We start from the raw sequence: 19,252 nt of genomic DNA, 5'->3' as shown, positions 1-19,252 counted from the left end.
GTCAGTTTACAATAGATTTCTGTCCCATCTCCTTATACAATCTCCACTATAAGTTCATTGCCAAAATCCTCGCCAACCGAATTCAATCGCTTATGGATTCTCTGGTCAACCTAACCAATCTTCTTTCATTGTTGGCAGAAGCATTGCTGATAACATCATCCTCTACCACGAGGTGGTCAGAGGTATTGAGCAAAAATCTCACTTGTTCACTGCCCTCCTCAAGATTGATTTCCAGAAAGCCTTTGATTCCATCCATTGAGATTTCATTTCTAGGGTCCTTCACTAGATGTCCTTCTCCCTGTCTTCATTCATTAGATTCACTCCTGTATCTCTACCCACATGTTTTCTGTCCTTGTCAATGATAGTCCAGCTGGCTACTTTGCCTCTTTTGTGGGTATCAGACAAGGTTGTCCTCTATCCCCCCTCCTCTTTGCCCTTGCTCTTAAAATCCTCTCCAGATCCATCCAATCTGCCACTGACCTTCATCTCATATCCCCATCCCTAAATGCAAATCCATCAGCCTCACTCACCTTACTTTCACTGATGACCTCATGATCTTCTCCAGAGCCCCTCTCTCCATCTCCTCCATCATTTCCTCCCTCAAATCTTTTGAGTCTTTCTCTGGTCTTTGCATCAATTTGATCAAGTCCTGCCTCTTCCTCACCGGAGTCTCCGATTCGGTTAAAGAGCACCTCCTCCAGCTCACTGGCTTCTCACTTGGCTCCTTTCCAGTCAAGTACTTGGCTTCCTCTCATCTGTACCAGGATTTCTGCCCACCATTGCTCACCATGCTTGATCTTATGAGGAAAAGGCTCCAGTTCTAGAAAGGAAGACTTCTTTCCTATACGGTTCGCCTGAGAAATCAATTTTGGGGATAGCTCTGGAAAAGAGACCTAAAACGGTAAAGCATAATACTACAAGGATGAAGAGCACCAACCACAACAAACATCAAGACGATCGGAGCATCAAACCGGGAAAAAGAACCCTGGCAAGGAAAAAGTCAATTTCATGGGAAAAACCCTGAAAAAATCAAAAGAAATGAAGCTAGGTCTCTCAATCATTGTAGAAGAGAGTCTAAGAGCCCATGGGAGAGGATTAATAGAGGCTAGTGACTCTTTTAGTGATTTAAGGAGCTCCCACCAAGAGAGAGACAGATGAAGAGAGATGGAGGGAGGCATTGGGAGAGAGAAAACAAGAAAGAGAGAAATAGATGGAGAAGAACGGGAGCCCTAAGGGTTTTGGATCCTATGGCTCTGACACCATGTTGGATGTGGTAATGACTTGTGTCAAATATGACACCAGTCCTCTTTATTTATAATACGGAGAGGAAGTTCTAGAGAATTACAAGACCATTAAACCCCTTAAGGTTCGTTTGGAAACTGACACTTTCCCTAAACCCATTATTACAACAGTAACTAAGACTTAAAACCAATTAACAATTTCTCTCAACAACTAACAACCTTCCAAAAATAACACATACTGAAATAAACTCCTAATAAAACTATATTTCATACTTCCAAAAATAACCCAATAATGGAACAATGTTGAACCCCAATCTGGTTTGGTTCAAATTGGTCTATTGCTGGAAGATACTCCAATCAAAGGCTAATTACTGCCCTATTCTCTTGCTACTCGACAACCATAAAGTGACCCAGATTTGGGCCATCTTTGACCTTCCTCTAGAAGGCTCGATCTACATCAAATATCCTATTGTCAAACGTCTATCCTCATCAATGCCTACCCAGTTAGCATCAGAGAAACCTACTGTAATCACATTTTGATGGGGACGATAGATGAGCCCTTTCCCTAGAGCCCGTTTTAAGTACTTTTAAGATACAACAGGTTGCCTCTTAATGAACCTTCATTGAAGATTGCATGAATTGACTGACAACACCAACGACAAAAGATATCTTTGGTCTAGTGACAGTAAGGTAGGTATATATTTCCACTAACCTCAGATACCGTTGCTTGTCTTCAAAGTCTTCACTATCAGTGGAACCAAACTTTTGACGCGGATCCATAAGAGTATCAACAGGTTTTGAAGCCAACAAACCTAGCTCAAATAAAGGATCAAATAACCCCTTTGTCACTCCGAAGAACTTCAATGCCCAGAAAGTACCAGAGAGAACCCAAGCCTTTCATTTGTAAGTGTTGATGTAGGTAAGACTTCCCTTCAGTAGTACCAGAGGCATCATTGCCAGATATAATGATATCATCCATATAAACAACAAGAACTATAATTTTGGACTTCTGGAGCCAAACAAACGAAGAATGGTCTGAGTAGCATTATGAAAAAATCATAATAAATAATAAACTAAACTAAACTTGTTGAACCATGCACGTGGTGACTAATTCAACCCATAGACGACCTTGTGAAGTTTGCAAACCCGACATAAATTCTCCTCCTGAGCAACATACCATGGAGGTCGATCCATATATATCTCTTCCTGAAAGCCAAAATACAAAAAGACATATTTATATCGATATCGATACCAATAGAGATTAACCACTAAGGAGATAAGAACACGAATAGAGTTCAACTAGGCCATAGGAGAGGAGGTTTCAAAGTAGTCCACACCATAACTCTAAATATATTGTTTGGCCACAAACTATGTTGTAAGGCTCTCAATAGAACCATCAGGATTATATTTAATAGTGTACATCCATTGATAATGCACAAGATCTTTAACAAGAGGTAAATCCACGAGATTACATGTCTGACAAGATAACAGTGCATCCATTTCCATGTCCATAGCTATTTTCCACCTAGAGTGAGATATGGCCTCATGATGAAATTTGTGACCATAGTTAGTAGACGAAGAAAACGTAAGATTACAAAAATGAGAAATAGACACATTGTCAATAGGATAGGCCGTCAAGGATTTTTTTATGTCAGAGTGAACCTCAATACTAGGATCTGGTTGGATGGGAGCCAGAGCAAGGGCATAAAAGATGGTGGCACGGTCTCCTTTCGAGCTGATATACCTGTAGTGGAGGAGTAGGAACTGGTAGGGGAGAAGCATCAGTAATGGGTACAAGAACAAGAAAAGGTGGCTCATGAGTAGTAGTTGCAGGAGAGGTTACCAAGGAAGTAGGACAATAATAAGTAATAATTTCAAAGAAAGTGACACTAACAAATTGTGGACGGGAAATAGGACCATATTACTTGTACCCCTTCTGGGTTCTAGAATAACAAAAAAAAAATACACTTAACAGCCCAGGGAGACAATTTATCAATGTGATGGTGTAAAATGTGAACAACAAACACATCCAACAACATGAGGTGGAAGACCAAATAAGCTAACTAGCAGATAGAAGGCTTAATAGTAATTTGGGAACATAATAAGCTGACTTGCAGATAGAAGGCTTAATGGCAATTTGGGAACATAAAGTACATGGGACAAGTTCACAAATGAGGTGAAGATACCACACTATGACCTATCACTTTAGTAGATGAACCATCAACAAGAATAACACGAGATGAATCATTAATTTTGGAAATGGAGGAAAATAAGTCTGACTTACCAGCCATGTGGTAGGAATCACTAGAATCAACAATCCACAAAGGAGATGAAGTAGAGATAAGAGAGGCCGAGTTACCTATATGGGCTAAAGTAGCGGTAGAGGTGGAAGCAGATGAAGCCTCATGTTGCTGAAGGCACTTGAGGATTTGACAATGGTCATCTTGGGACACAGCACCAATGGAAAAAGTACCTGACGTAGATGTAAATGTGGAGTCTCCAAAATTAACATACTCAGTAGAAGTCTCAATATTAGTTGTGCTAGATAACTCATTAGCCCAGTCCAGTTCACCATGTTTTACCCAACATATGTCAACAGTATGATTTGGCTTTCCACAATAAGTGCACTAATGAGAGGATTTGTCAACTGGCTATTGTTCACTTGTACAATGGCTACAAGGTCCACAACACTGATCACAACCTCTTCTAGAACCACCACCACAACCAACAACAAAACCTGATTTATCTTTAGCAGGAGCAGAAGAGTCAACCCTAGATGGTGTAAGCGTATAGACGTGCACCAAGGTTCAAAATATTGGGTTTCGACCCTTGGGGAGACCAAAATTTCAATCGAAATATGGAAAATTTCGAGGAAACCTAGGAAATTTTCCCAGTTTGTTGGAAACTATGGTTTCGACCACTAAAAGAGTTTTTTTTTTTTTTTTGCCTATTTTTTGTGTATGTCCTATTTTAGACATTTCTAACTTATTCACATGTTTAGTTTCATAGAAAAAACACCTAAATTCATACTTGTGGTGTTGACCAAAGTTTGCTAATGTATGTTTAGTCGTTGACTGAAACTATACTACATAAGTACATACATAAGTTACTAACTAAAAATGTGAAATACATAATTATAAGTTTAAAACAAACAAAACATAATGTAAAGGATCCAAAATAAATAATAATATTACATAATTGTGAGTTATCTCTCAAGTCTCAATAGCCAACAGTCAACAGTTAATTCCAAATAGTGTCCAAGTACATTCTATGAAAAAAAAAAGATTTTTAGGGAAGATGGGATTTACCTTTTTGGTCCAAGCTCCCTTCCTTAGGTATATTTTCTATGAATGTGCAAGATCCAAGCTTATAATGAAGATTTGATGGCATAAGGGCAAAATCTTAGGTGTTTCCCAAGTTTCCCACTTCATAGAGAAGAAATATGGGGAGAGGGTTGAAATTTTGAAATAAGAAGGCTATTTTCCCATTTTAATAAGGTTTTATAAAGGCTAGTTCAACCCAAAGGGTCAAACCCATTGGTCCACTCGAAAATTCCCACATTTTGATCGACATGTGGGAATTTTGGTCAATACTGGTCGAAACCAATGACTTTTAAAAGTCACATGATATTTGGTATCGAAGTCTTGGGATACTATGGAAATGTGGGAAATTTCGACGGTATTAGTCGAAACCTTGAACCATGTGTGTAACCATACAATAAAGATAGGAAAAGACCTAGTTGAGAGAGGGCACCCTTCTCCTTACTAAGGAGTTGGCCTCTGACAGATTGATAATCAGGATGAAGTCTAGCCAAAAATTTAGACACATGGAACTCAGTTCGTTGTTATTTCAATTGCTCCATATTAGTGGTAAGGGCCTGACGTATCTAAAGTTCTTCAAGAATCCCTTTATATAAAATGAAATACTCATTTGACTCCTTATTTAAAGTTTAACATTCTTTCATACAATTCATAAGTATGGGAAATATTTTTCCCCAGAGAAATTCTTTTGCAAATCTTCCCAAACACCTCTGGCAAAGGTGTGACACATTACATTCACAGTAATAGAAGGTTCAACACTGTTCCATAGCCAAATTTAATAGTAGAGTTCTCATGCATCCATTCATCATAAGCAGTAATAGTAGCAGGATCCTTAGGATCAATAGAGGGAGGATCATCTATAATACTTGAATAGAGGCTAGTATAGCTTGGGCCCATTTCAGATAGACACACCATTGAGTTTAATGGTGGTAATCTGAATTTGTACATTTGTTAGAGATATTAGTTATGTTGCTTTAACGGTAGTTTAGTAAATTGTCATGTTATATTTTTACTTTTTCCCTTTTTCCCTCCTTAGGGAGGTATGTATAATTACTTGTAAATATGTTAGTGAAGTAATATATAGGTTTTAATGAGATTTTACTCACAACACACTATTCTACCATACCCTCGAGTTCTCTCCTTCTCCCTCTTCTACTTCTCCATCTTCTTATTCATCTCTCATCTCATTGTTCTTCCCTCATCCGCATATTCTAACTTGGTATCAGAGGACAAGATCTTGGTTTGAGAGTCAAATTACAAGTTTCCCACTTCTATTTCCTCTCTTTGGAACCCTAGGTTACAAAAGGGTTCCAAAGAAGAGATCATTATGTGAAAAAACTTGAAGAATCTATGGGATGAGCTTAAAGGAAGGTCAAAGCTAACCCAAAAGGAGTTTTTAAGTGAAGAAATGGAAGTTTGAAGCTGTTTGGAGTTCATAACCATAAAATCCAAGTTATTTATGACTACCGTTAGCTCTCCTTTGGGATTCCTCCTTCTCTCTCATCTGGCAGCCTTTGGAGGTGAGATATACATCATTTGGATCGCCCAAGGCCTCCCTACCAAGCCTCTAAGCACTCGGTCCTAGGGAGACTGAGTGGTGAGCTTATAGCTCATTTTTATGCAAGTTGGAAGGCACCGCCTCCCTTGTTTTTCTTCCCTTTTTGCTTCCACAGTTCATTTTGTGATGGATTCTGGCCATGTTGGCTTTTGAGATGTATTGGTTGGGACTCTTGAAGTATTATGTCCTAACTTGCTTTCCCTAAAGTGTGCCTTGATCTAGTTTTTCTTTGGTATTGTGTGTTTACCTCTTGTTGGGTTTATCTCTGAGTACCTGCGGAGGCAAAGTTCAGTAGAGTGTGTACTCCTCACCTTGTGTGTGACTTTTATTCTACAATATGTCTGATGATAGTGGACTTGGGCCCTCTTTAGAGACATTTCAACCAGTGCATCTAGTGGTTCTACTCTTCCTACCCCTATGGTTTTTGATAACCCACATACTCAGATTTCTATTGTGAAGTTAAGACAATACAAATTGCTTGGATTGGGCTCATTCAATGAATCTTTCCTTATGGAGTAGGGGAAAGCTCAGGTATGTTATAGATACCGTTAAGGCTCCTAACCCAGATGACCCGACATATCCAAAGTGGGAGACTAAAAACTCCACTTTTATGATGTGGTTGATTTTTTCTATGAAACATGAGATTGGAAGAAGGTTTATGAAGAAAGAGACTACCAAGGATATTTAGGACAGTGTTACTAAAACTTTTGACCGTGGGTGACTCGGCCAAAGTTTATCAACTACTACACTGTCATTAGTCTCTGGGAAGAGTATGATCACTATAGGGACCTCCAACTATCCAATCCTGAGGATAAAGCTAAGGTTTATCGAACACTTGAGAAGGAACGTGTTCTTATCTTGTTTGGTGAGTTGAATCCCGAGTATGAACCAATCCGGATACAAATCTTGGGCTGGTCTCCTCTTCTATCCCTTGATGAAGTGTGTAGCTATCTATAGAGTGAGGAGACCAGGCGGGGTGGCCATGGAACCTGCCCCTTCTCTTGAGCGGTCGGCTCTTACTACTAGGTCCCAGAGAGATTGATGTGGTGGTGGCCGAGGTCAAGGCCTACCTCGTGGAGCTGACAGACAATATGATCATTATGGGAAGTCTGGGCACACCAAATAGAGACATTAGGTTCTTCATAGTCATCCTCTTGGCATGCGTGGTGGTTCTAATGGTGCTCGTGATGCACGTAGCGGGGGAGGTAGAGCTCACAGTGTTCAGGCTAAGCCTGCTACAATAGGGTCTGCTCCTAGCACACAGGCAGAACACAGTTCCCCTACTAGGGAGGATATTGCAGCATTCCGCAGGGATATATCACAACTGGAAGGCTCATCATCTTCTTCACTTACAGTGCCAAATTCCTCAACTTCATCCTTACAGGTTTCCTCATCTGCTCCATCCACAGCTCCATCTTGGGTTATTGATTCTAGTGTTATGGATCATATGACTGCTACGTCCCACTATTATGATACGTACTCTATTTTTTCCGGTAGAGATAAGGTCAGGGTTGCCGATGACTCCCTTTCCTCCATTTTTGGTAAAGGTAGCATTCCTATCACATCTTCCATTCTATTCTTCATGTTCCTAACTTTGCCACTAATCTCTTATCTGTGAGTCACCTAACAAAATCTCTAAACTATTGTCACTTTTTTTCCTTCTCATTGTTTCTTTTAGGATTTTGTGATGAAGAGGATTATTGGCAGTGGGCATGAGGAGAAAGGGCTCTACCTACTTGAACCTCAGTCAACTTTTTTGGCTACAACTCAGTCCTATGTGTATGGATGTACTAATTGCGGTTTTGTGGACATCCCTCTTTTGTTATTATGAGGAAATAGTTACCTCATTTATTTACTTCTTTTCCTAGTTCCCATGTCTTTCATTGTGAACCATGTATTTTTGCCAAACATTGTTGGTCTTCTTATCCTTATCATGGTAATAGATCTATTGCTCCATTTCACATTGTGCACTCTGATGTTTGGGGGCCTCCTACTACTACGACTTCTTTACTTGGTTTTCACTACTTTGTTTCATTTGATGATGATTTTTGCCATGCTGCTTGGACTGTTTTGATGAAGCATAAGAGTGATGTGTATGATGCCTTAAAATTTTTTTATTATATGATATGTACACAGTTTGACACCAAGATAAAATTGTTCATTCTGACAAAGGGAAAAAGTAAAAACATAACAATGACAACTTACTAAACTACCCTTAGAGCAACATAACTAATATCTCTAACAACATTATCAACAGGAAGCTTAGGTTCAGCCATCTATAATCTGGAATAAGCAGTAGAAACCAGCAAACAAAAGATTATTAGATCAGTAGCAAAAATAAGGGAAAAATACTGATCTGGAGGATATACCGTAGTTGGAAAAAATAAAATCCAAAAATAATAGCAGAATATCTCAAAACCAAGTACTTGTGGGCATGGTTCGAAATCTCGCCGAAATTTCGTTTTTTTTTTTTTTTTTTTTGGTAAAAAAGAAATAAGGCCCGAAATAACATTTGTATAAACTTTTGGTATCGTTTCGGTATCTTTCCTGTCTCAGTACATTCCATGTATTATAAATAACATATCTCAGTTGAAATTTTGACTCTGTCTCGCCTATCTCGGTGGTTTCAGTTCCATTTGCATATTTTGAAGGAAAAACACTCCAAGTCCCCAACAAGCCTCTAATTAGCCACATCATCACACATTTTGACTTCCATTGGACTCCTACAGATCTACACATTCAAAGCTTAGGAAAGGTAAAGTTCTTTCTCCAAAACCAGGTAAAATTTTCAGAACAGTTCAACGGTTACTGCCAAACAAAGGTGGAACTCTAAAACAATGTCATGTCCTAATATTTTTGCATTTTTATGTTCATGTTTATTAACCTTAAAATAAGTTACCCACCAAGTTTCAGGTCAAAGTATGGCTGTTTGACCACCGAAATAGTCAACCGAAACAAACAAAAAAAATACACCATTTCGGCTGAAATTTCGCCGAAAGCAAATGAAACTTCAGTTTCCGAAACACCACCGAAACGAGATTTCAAACCTTGCTTGCAGGGGTAGTAAAGGTGATAAATCAGTACCCACAAAATGGTAGGGCAGAATGTCCAGCAATGGTGGTCCAACCAAGTGTTTGAGGAGGGGAACGAAACCCAAAAAGTATAGGCTGAGCAAGCAACCAGTTCAGGAACTATGATGGAAACTTTAGGTCAGAAAAAGTCTCTGAAAACAAAGCATCCGCAGGGTCAGTGGAGAAAACCAGAAGCAACCAATCAGGCCACCAAAATGGGGTGCATATTGAATCAAGTCTCCCTCCAGGCCAGTACAAGAAGCCCTTAAAAAATAAGTCTGATCAGTAGAGTGAATCAGAAAGAAGAGTTCTGATTTTTAACCCAGAAACAGAGTATCACCTTATCGCAACCTCGTGGGAGAATCTGGAAAGAAGAAAATCAGACCAACAGAAAGATCTGAACTTTCTGTCGAATGCTCCTTCAGAGGGCTTGAATCACACCTAGAGGTTCATATATGATATATGGCTGGATAGAGAACCATATATACTCTTGACAGCCTGAGAGAAAACACCAGATCATGAAGCCGCAACTCACAAATCCATACTGACAAGCTTCATGAGTCAATCAGTCTTCATTAGAGTAGCAGGTAGATCAAAGTGCGTCCTAGTTTCTCTTCAATGCATCAGAAACTTAGGACAATAAGCAGTAGTTAGGCAGCATGAGTTTCCGTAGCTAGTAGACGAAGGAAAATCTTGATTCACCACTCAAACCAGGAATTAAAGAGGATCAACCACTGGTTTGTTATAGCTCTGATACCATGTGACGATCAGATATAATAAACCATTAGTTATGCAAGGTTAAGACGAAGAAGTTAGACAGCAAAGGTTCACAGAATCGTGACCTACAGTCTCCACTTGCATTTATTTATTTAGCCAGCAATATACAATGAAAATAGGAAACAAAATTCCTACAACCCGATTTTACGATAACAGCCCAATTAGAAAAGAAAAAAAAGAAAACATAAATAAAGGCCTAACAGAATATAATTCCAAACTCCATTGTGGACTGAAGAATGACTAAACACCCAAACCATCATGTGAGACCCATGCCCTTTGCACCCTTATGGCACAAAAGGTCCATGTCAATCTGCTTAACAAATTACAATATGAAAATTAAAGATAAAACATAAACTAATTAAAACACTTAGACATGATCCTATGCTACAATCTTTAAACATAATGATGATAAATATGTCAGAAAAGACCCTTTGATAGAAATCACTCATAAAGAAACATATACAATGAGCTAAAAGATTCTGAATCTAGGGATACTGGGACAGGCATTGCACATATCAAGAAACAAAAATTAAGCTTTGGAATAAAAGCTAAAGAATTAGAAAAAATCTCCACGTCAGTATCTAATATTATATATAAACAGTACCTTCGGTGTCAACTGATTATAGGGATCATCATTTTGTTCATATGCGACGAACACAGGCCAAACAGACGCCAAGATAACGGTCCCAACAGCCATCATCCACAAAAAAAACTGTGACAAGTTCACATTTGGACTGTCGGGAGAATACAATAGAAGCTCCACTGCATTGGGGAAAAATTTGTTATGCATGTGTATATATATATATATATATATTTATTTATTTATTTATTTTGGATAAACAACAAAAAAGGAGTTCATTGGCATTCAGGTAAAAAGCATAGTGCAAAGAAAAAATGATGAGTCAACACTTCATCAGATGAAACCAAAAAGAGCAACCGTATATCCTTTACATAGGAGCAAAATAATCTGATTGGAACTTTATGGCATAGGATTTCATCAACGAGTCTACTTTCTCTAAATAAGGCTGACCCAATATTTTTCAGATCTGTAAGCCAAGACATCAAGAAATGCTTTCTTGTAACTAGCCCATTACATGAGTAATCTCTTGACCCAGCTTTCTTAAACCTTGACTCGACCAGTTCCCTCTCCATTCCCACTGACCCATCAAACCACCCCTACCTGATCCATTCAGCCAACCTTGTTGACCCTCTGAGAGCTCCTCTCTCACCTGATGGCCTGTATCGGGACCCGTCCCACCTTTTGGCTTCGCACGCCTCCCTCTCCACTGCCGACGAAGCTCCTGCACCTATCTTCTCTTCTCTGGGCTTGTCTCTCCTAGTCGCCTGCCACTGCCTCCGCCACTTTGGTCTCTCCAGGAAACACCCACCATGCTGCCCTTCTCGAAGTCTCACCTGGTCTGTCTCTTCCAGACAGAACTGCATCGCAAGCCTCTACTGCTACCTCCTCCACCATGGTCTATCCGCCAGCAACCATCTTTGAAGCCGCTTCGGTCTCTCCGTCAGCAACCATTAGTGTTCCTGCTCCCCCTGCGGCATCTCCTTCATCTTCCTTGGCTATTACTGCTCTACCGACGTCCACCTGCCCTTCCAGCCACGTCGCCTGCACTTCCCATGATGGAACTTGCTCCTCTGCCTGCAATCACTGCTGTCACTGCCCCCTGCCGCGTCCTGCGTCTCCCTGAAGGGCCTTGTTTAGCCTGCTGCCTCGCTTGCCTCATCTACAGCTCCAGCGATCACTGTTGTGCCTACAGCCTCCATGTCTCGCCCCTCCAAGCCTGCTGCTGCATCCTTCAAGAATAAGTTGACTCCCAGAAGCACCATAGCCTCCCCAGCTCCAAGCCACAGCCCTTTAGTCATTGCCTCCAAGGTGTCGACAACCTCTGTGACCCAGCCATCTCCTATCAAGGAGTGTACTCGCAAGGAGAAGCATTCTTTTCTACTGGCCGCCGGCAATCCCCTTCCATCTCAAATGAGCTTCTGTTCCCAACCTCCACTGTTTCCCAATGACCACTAGGACTTTTTGGAATATCCAAGGCTTCAATTCCTTGGCCAACCAAGCTGCAATTCGCTCCCATATCCTCTCTCCAATGCCATTCTCTGCTGTCTTCTGGAAACCAGAGTCTTGGAACCTAATGCTTGAAGCATTGCTTCTTCCATTGCTCCATCTTGGCCCTTAATTGCAAACTATGACCACTGTCCGAAACGGCGTATTTGGATCTTGTGGAACCCCCACAAAATCTGTGTCACTTCCACTGTTTCTTCCCAATTTGTCCACCTCCGACCCCTCTGTTGCCCATGACAGGCTTTCTCTTTGGACTGACCTTCGTGCTCATGCCACCACTGTTGGGTCCTCTCCTTGGGGCCTTGCGGGTGACTTCGATGTTGTCAGATCCAGTCATGAAAAGCACGGAGGTGAGCCCATTGACCTCCCTTCTATTGAGTCCAATGATTTCCTTGAAGACATAGGCATGAATGATCTTCGCTGGTCCCGTGCAAAGCTTTCTTGGCACAACCATCGCTGCAGCCCTGCCAGGATTGCTTGCAAGCTTGACGGAGCCCTCATCAATAATGCTTGGTTGGCGGCCTTCCCCTCCTCCCATGCCTCTTTTGATCCCCTTGGCCTCTTTGACCATTCGCCCATCATCCTCCACGTTTGCCTTCTTATCTCCTTTGTCCTAAACCCTTTAAATTCTTTGACATGTGGACTCTCCATCAGGGCTTTACCCCTATTGTCTGCACTAATTGGGATATTCCTATCCAATCCTTCTCTTCACCCCTCATTGCCTTTCCAAGAAGCTCAAAAATATCAAGTCTGTCCTCAAGCTCTGGAATTCGGCTTGCTTCAGCAACATCTCTTCTAGAGTTTTCACCTGTAAAGACAACCTAGACATTATTGAATCTAGGCTCCAATCTGATCTCCATAACCAGACCCTTGCTGAGGAAGAAAAAATAGTCTCTCTTAAGCCTTCCTCTCTCTTGGCCCAAGAAGAAATCTTCCTTCAGCAGAAAGCCTGCATTAAGTGGCTTGAGCTTGGTGATGCCAACATGGCTTTCTTTTCACCTATCCCTAAAAGGTCGTTCAAATGCCAACAACATTCCAATCCTTACTTCCAGTGATGGTTCTATCCTCAAAATCCGGAGGACATTAAATCTAAAGCTACTTCCTTCTTCTCTGAGCTATTCAATCCCCCCACTCCCATCCCAAATGGTCTGGAGGAAAGTTTGGAGAGTCATTGCTGGCCTTCAAGAAGAAGTGTCTTCCCTCTGAGTAGAGAATGGATCTGGTTTGATATGACATATGCCGGTTCATCTGTTTGCGACACTATCGGAAAGCTCGCCTTCTGTGCCACCATCAACCATATCTGGATGGAAAGGAATCTTGGTAGATGGACTTCCAATTCTCGCTCCTTCGAAAAGATTTGGAATGCCATCTACTTCGACGTCTCCACCAAGATTGCCTCTCTCCGCCACTGCCCTGTTATTGATACCCCAAGTAACAGGCAAATTGTTGTATCCTGGGCCCTCGACATGCCTTTCCACTCCCCCAACCCCTATTTAGTCTTTTTGTCCCTTTTGGCTAGCTGCTTTTGTGCTTGGTCTTCTCAGCAGCCTTGCTATTTGAGTTTGTTCCCTCCCCTCCCCCTCCCCCCCCCCAATTTTTTCCATTGTAAATTCTTTCCTCTTGGTAATGAATCTATTTATTCATCCAAACAAAAAATATGAGACTCACTACCCGTAGAGCAATCTCAACTTCCATTGGTAATGGCACCTCTACCTCTCCCTCCCTCTAGCCCCTGGCACCCCTTAGGTATCCTCTTTATCATCAGCCCTAGAGCCATTTCCTCCTCAGGTTTGGACAAAAATGCCTTTGTCTCCTCTACTATCTCTACTAGTGGCTGGTCCCCTCCCCCTCCTCCCGCCCAGCTGACATTTGGTCTTCCCTCCCCACCCTTCCCCCCGGCTATAGGGGAAGAGAAGACAAAATCTCTTGGTCCCCTACATCCTCGGGCTCGTTCACCTCATCCATGGCTTGGGACTTTGTACGTTCCAAAGGCCCTCTTGTCCTTTGGCACAAAACCATCTAGCTTAAAGGTCATATCCCTTGCCACAGCTTCACGGCTTAGCATGGGATTGAGGATGTGGACCACCTCTTCTTCTCTTGTTCCTTCTCCTCTGTCATCTGGAAGAGAGTCCTTATGCGCTGCTGGCCTTCTAGAAAAAGGATCCTCCCCCTTAATTAAGAATGGATCTGGGTTGATATGATGTTTAGTGGCTCCATTATATGCGATATTGTCGGAAAGCTAGCCTTTTGTGCCCCCATATACCACCTCTTGCTAGAGAAAAATCTTTGTAAATGGATGTCCAAATCTTGTTCTTTTGATATAATTTGGAAGGCCATCTACTTTGATGTTAGCTCTAAGCTGGACTCCCTCCACCACTGAACGGTTAGTGACACCCCAAGGAATAGGCTCAATGTTGTCTCCTGGGGCCTCTCCTCCATCTTTCCCCTATAGTGATGGCTTGATTCTTTGAGGCCGGTTCCCCCCGTTCCCTTTTTTTGGGCTTGCTCCCCCTTCGTTGTTGGCTATAGCCTCCCCCTTCCCCCCTTTATATATTCTTTCCTCTCATAATATAATATTTAATTCGTCCAAAAAGAAAAAAACCTCTAGCAATGCTTATCTAATGTGGACTTCTTTTTTTTCCTTAAAACATTTCTTCAGTTCCTCGCTAACCAGATGTGACAAATTGTAAAATGAGGAATCATTCTCCATAGGACCTAACCCTTTTTTTTCCTGAATATAATTTGGGGCCAGAAGTCAAATAAAAACTTTGCAACTTTAGGTGTTATAGAATCAACTCCAAATAAATAGTATACGTACAGTAGTTATATCACAGAAGATAGATGTCTAGAGGAATCCACTTCCTTCTTACAAAGCACATCTGCTGGCCATGCTGATGATGGAATTATGTCCATCAAACCCTGATTTTATTATTTAATATTAAATTTTGTTGAATATGGTCAATAACTTGTCTAAATTAAACTAATGGACACAGGCCTCCTTTATTTATAATGTGGAGTGGAACATTCCAGAATTGAGTACAAGACAAAAATACCCCTATAAGAAAATTCTACCCTTATACCTAATTTACAACACTCCACTTAAGTTGGTGTATAGATATTGCACATGCCCAACTTGCATATAATAGGATGAAACATTTTGCTACCTAAACCTTTGGTAAATACATCAGTCAGTGTTCATTACTAGGAACAAAGGCACATAGATAAGACCTAACTCCAGCTTTTATTAATGAAATGATATTACCACCACATGTTTCATCCTATCATGCCGGACAGGGTTGTGAATAATGTTGATGGCCGCTTTGTTGTCACAAAAGAGCTTCATAAGAAGAGTAACAGGTATGGCCAAGTCAATGAGATGACCCTTAAGCCATAGAAGTTCACAAATACCGTGTGCCATTGCCCAAAGTTCTGCTTCAACACTTGACCGAGCAACAACAACTTGCTTGTTACTTCGCCAAGTAACAAGGTTAACCACATACAGGTGCCATAACCAAAGGTAGATTTGGAGGAGCTACACAGCAATTGTTGCAGGCGAAAATGCAAGGCAGAGCTAGCGGTCCTAGTAACAGTTAGCCACTAGCATTAAGGGCTAAGCAAAAGTGGTGGAGTACATTGTAGTGTGTAATTGACTAGGTAAGAGGACTTAACAAGTCCAGAGAGATGTCTAGAGAAGGGTCCTCAACTCCTCATTGACTTAATAAGGCCTGGAGGACAGAACGAGTCCTAGTAGTACCAAATCTAGGGGTAGAACAGTGGGGCCATAAGAAAGGCAGCGGTTAGCATAGTTATCACGGTGCCAAGGTAAACCAAGGTGTTGGAGGGCTGCCTAAGTGCTTAGCCGACAAGTCGCCCGCCTTAAGGCGAACAAGGTGACCAAGTGTTATTTTTTATTTTCCCTCTTTTCTACAATTACTTAGTATACTACATATACCTTGTATCATAAAAATCAATATTAAGCCACATCAAGTCATCAAAAATCAACATTAAGTCATAAAAAAACAAATATTTAGAGAAATGCTCTTATCTGTAATAATTTTTAACAGGTCAAACAATTTTATTTTTACATGAGACTTTTAGTATTAGGTATAGAACAAAACCAGCTTTCCAACAAGTCTAAGATTACTTAAATCTGAGTTTTAATGACAAATTAATGTTCCGGTTAAATTTATTTTAAAGTGCGCCAATGCTGTTAAAATTGTCTGAATGGAAAATAATTTTATGGACATCAAAACAAAAGATTATTTTACTGGACTTTTAGTTTTTAGCAATGTTTTACCATGATAATATTTATACATTTTTCAAAATTGAGAAAAATCCCACTATTTGAAAGTTGAAAATCTCCTTATAAACAAAAATCCAATTTTTGTTATTGGACTCGGGGCCAGGGGGTTTACTTTTATCCTTTTGGAATTTGATTTTTAAACTATTTTTATTGGATTCAAATAGGGGATTATTATCTTGTTTATGAATAATTCATTTACTTAAATGATATTTGGCACAATAAGTGCTAAAATATTAGGCGATATAGTGGAATAAGGCGACAATCGCCTAGACCCTAGGAAAACCGCCTGAATGCTAAGGTGGCACTTTGGAGACGCCTTGACAACTATGGTGGTTAGCAGGGTAAGTTGAGGCGACAGGCTCTAATCAACCATGCTCGGCTGCAGGAGGGAGGCCGAAGCCCTTAATGTTTATCATTTAAACTCCTTTTGTGATGAATTTAAAAATATACCTAAATATAATATTGCACTCTGATACCAAGTTGAAAAGTATATGGGTTTTTAGGGAAAGTGTCAGATTCTAAACGGGTCCTTAGGTTCATAAGGGGTTTAATGGTCCTTGTAATATTCTAGAACTTTCACTCCATTGTTATAAACAATGGAGGGTTGGTGTCATATTTGACACAAGTCATTACCACACCGCATAGTTCAGACTCACTTCGGTGCTACCATAAAGATCCTTCGAAGCTACAATAACCGTGAATACTTTAAAAGGTCCTTTCAAGCTTACCTTTTCTCTTATAGGATGATCCATCAGACTAGTTGTGGGGATACCCCGGCTTAGAATAGGGTTTCTGAGTAGAAGAATCACCACCTTTGTGAGGTAGCATGATCTCTTATATTTGAGATACATGTTCCTCCCCAGTACTGGAGTGACGAAATTCTCATTGATGCTTTTCTAATCAACGGAATGTCTTCTCGGGTTCATTCCTTCTGCTCTCTGGATCTTCTCTAAGGTTCCATTGCTTTTCTTACTCCTTCTAAGGTATTCGGTAGTATCTGCTATACTTGTGATCATCATCCTAACGAAAAGTTTGATCTTGTGGTCTCCGATGCATTTTTCTGGGCTATGCTCCTACTCAAAAAGGGTATCGGTGTTTTCATCTTCCCACTCAGCGATGGTTGTGACTATGGATGTTTTCTTTCATGAATCTGGGTCTTATTACACTGCGGCACCTCTTCAAAGGGAGTCTTCTTCCATTGCGGAAGATGTGCAACCTCTTGAACTTGCTACCCTATCGGTACCTGGTTTCAAGGGGAGGGTGATACTCCTACTTTGCCTCGGCCAGAGATATGTGTTTATAGTCGTAGACAGCTAACTCAGACCCCTACACATCCAGCATCTACCCTACCATGTTAGCTATCTCCTCTCAAGCTTGATCTTGCCCCCTTGGACCCAGGTAATTCTCCTTCTCCTTCTGTTGATCTGACTCTTGAGTTGCTTATGGCTGTTCGTAAAGGCTCTAGGTCTTGTACTTTACATCCTATTACTAGAAATGTTTCTTATGACTCACTTTCTCCTTCCTGCTATAGTTTTATGTCTTCTTTCCTCTGTGTCCATTCCTTATACTCGGCAGGAAGTGAGTGCAGACTCACAATGGTACGCAGTTATGGTTGAAGAGAAGTAGGCTCTGAAAAGAATGACAGATGGGATCTTGTGTCTTCCCTCACAAAAGAAGACAGTTGGATGTAAGTGGATCTTCATAATAAAACAGAAGGTTGTTGGTATAGTGGATCAATACAAGGCCATACTTGTTGCTAAGGGCTTCACTTAGACTTATGGGATTGACTACGAGGAGAGTTTTGCTCCAGTTGCTAAGATGAACACTATCCGTGTTATCTTAGCTTGTGCCACCAACTTAGATTGAGATCTCCAATAGCTAGATGTGAAGAATGCCTTCCTCCACGGGGAGCTTCAAGTGGAAGTGTAAATGGACATTCCTCCAGAGTTCACTTCCTCCAAAGCCTAAGGGAAGGTATGCAAGCTGAAGCAGGCATTGTATGGCTGAAGCAATCCCCTCGTGCTTGGTTTGGGCATTTCTATACGGCTATGGTTGCTATAGGTTACTCTCAAAGCAATGCCGATCACACTCTGTTCATCAAGAGATCTAGTGGGAAGATTGCTATCTTGATAGTCTATGTATATGATATTGTTGTTACTGGTGATAATCTGGTAGAGATCTCTCGCCTCAAGAGCTATTTGGGTAAAGAATTAAAGATCAAAGATATAAGACAACTTTGTTATTTCCTTAGCATTAAAGTTGTTAGGTCTTCTCGTGGGACTATTTGTCTCAACGGAAGTATGTGCTTGACCTTCTTTCTAAGACATGCATGTTAGGGTGCAACCCGGTAGATACTCTTATTGAAGCTTACAGTCACCTAAGTAGCAAAGAAGGTGATTCTGTGGATAAGGGGAGGTATTAAAGATTAGTGGGGTGTTTGATCTATCTTTCTCATACACGCCCTAACATTACATTCTCCGTTAGCCTAGTTTATCAGCACATGCTTGATCCTTACTCGACACATATGGAAGCTATATTGCATATTCTCCGATACTTAAAATCTACCCCAAGACGTGGCATCATTTTTTCTCTTAATGATCACTTTAGGGTGGAGGCCTTCATGAATGCTAATTGGGAAGGTTCTCCTTATAACCGCAGGTCTACTACTAGTTACTGTACCTTTATTGGTGTAACCTTGTTATATGGCGAAGCAAAAAGAAAGTCATGGTTGCCCGTTTAAGTGCTGAAGCAAAGTTCTGTGCTATGGCTCATGGCACTTGTGAGCTCCTATAACTTCATAGTCTTCTCACAGATTTGGCTATCCCTGCTACCCTTCCCATACGGCTCTTTTTTTTACAGCAAATCTGCTATTAGCATTGCTCACAACCTTATCAAGCAT

At 40.9% G+C, this 19,252-nt stretch overlaps 1 protein-coding gene across 4 annotated transcripts in view; it reads right to left on the bottom strand.

Moving 5' to 3' along the window:
• Positions 1 to 19,252, bottom strand: part of LOC122057730 (signal peptide peptidase-like 2) — a 108,727-nt gene that overhangs the window by 67,071 nt on the left and 22,404 nt on the right. For all 4 annotated transcript variants that reach the window (XM_042619956.1, XM_042619957.1, XM_042619955.1 and 1 more), the window contains one exon: positions 10,572 to 10,729. In XM_042619956.1, coding sequence (XP_042475890.1) covers positions 10,572 to 10,729 — 158 coding nt within the window. The remainder of the gene's footprint in view (positions 1 to 10,571; positions 10,730 to 19,252) is intronic.

Source organism: Macadamia integrifolia, chromosome 12, assembly GCF_013358625.1.
Source record: "Macadamia integrifolia cultivar HAES 741 chromosome 12, SCU_Mint_v3, whole genome shotgun sequence".
In the NCBI taxonomy this organism is placed as follows: Eukaryota; Viridiplantae; Streptophyta; class Magnoliopsida; order Proteales; family Proteaceae; genus Macadamia; species Macadamia integrifolia.
This window is presented reverse-complemented; position numbering and strand designations above follow the sequence as displayed.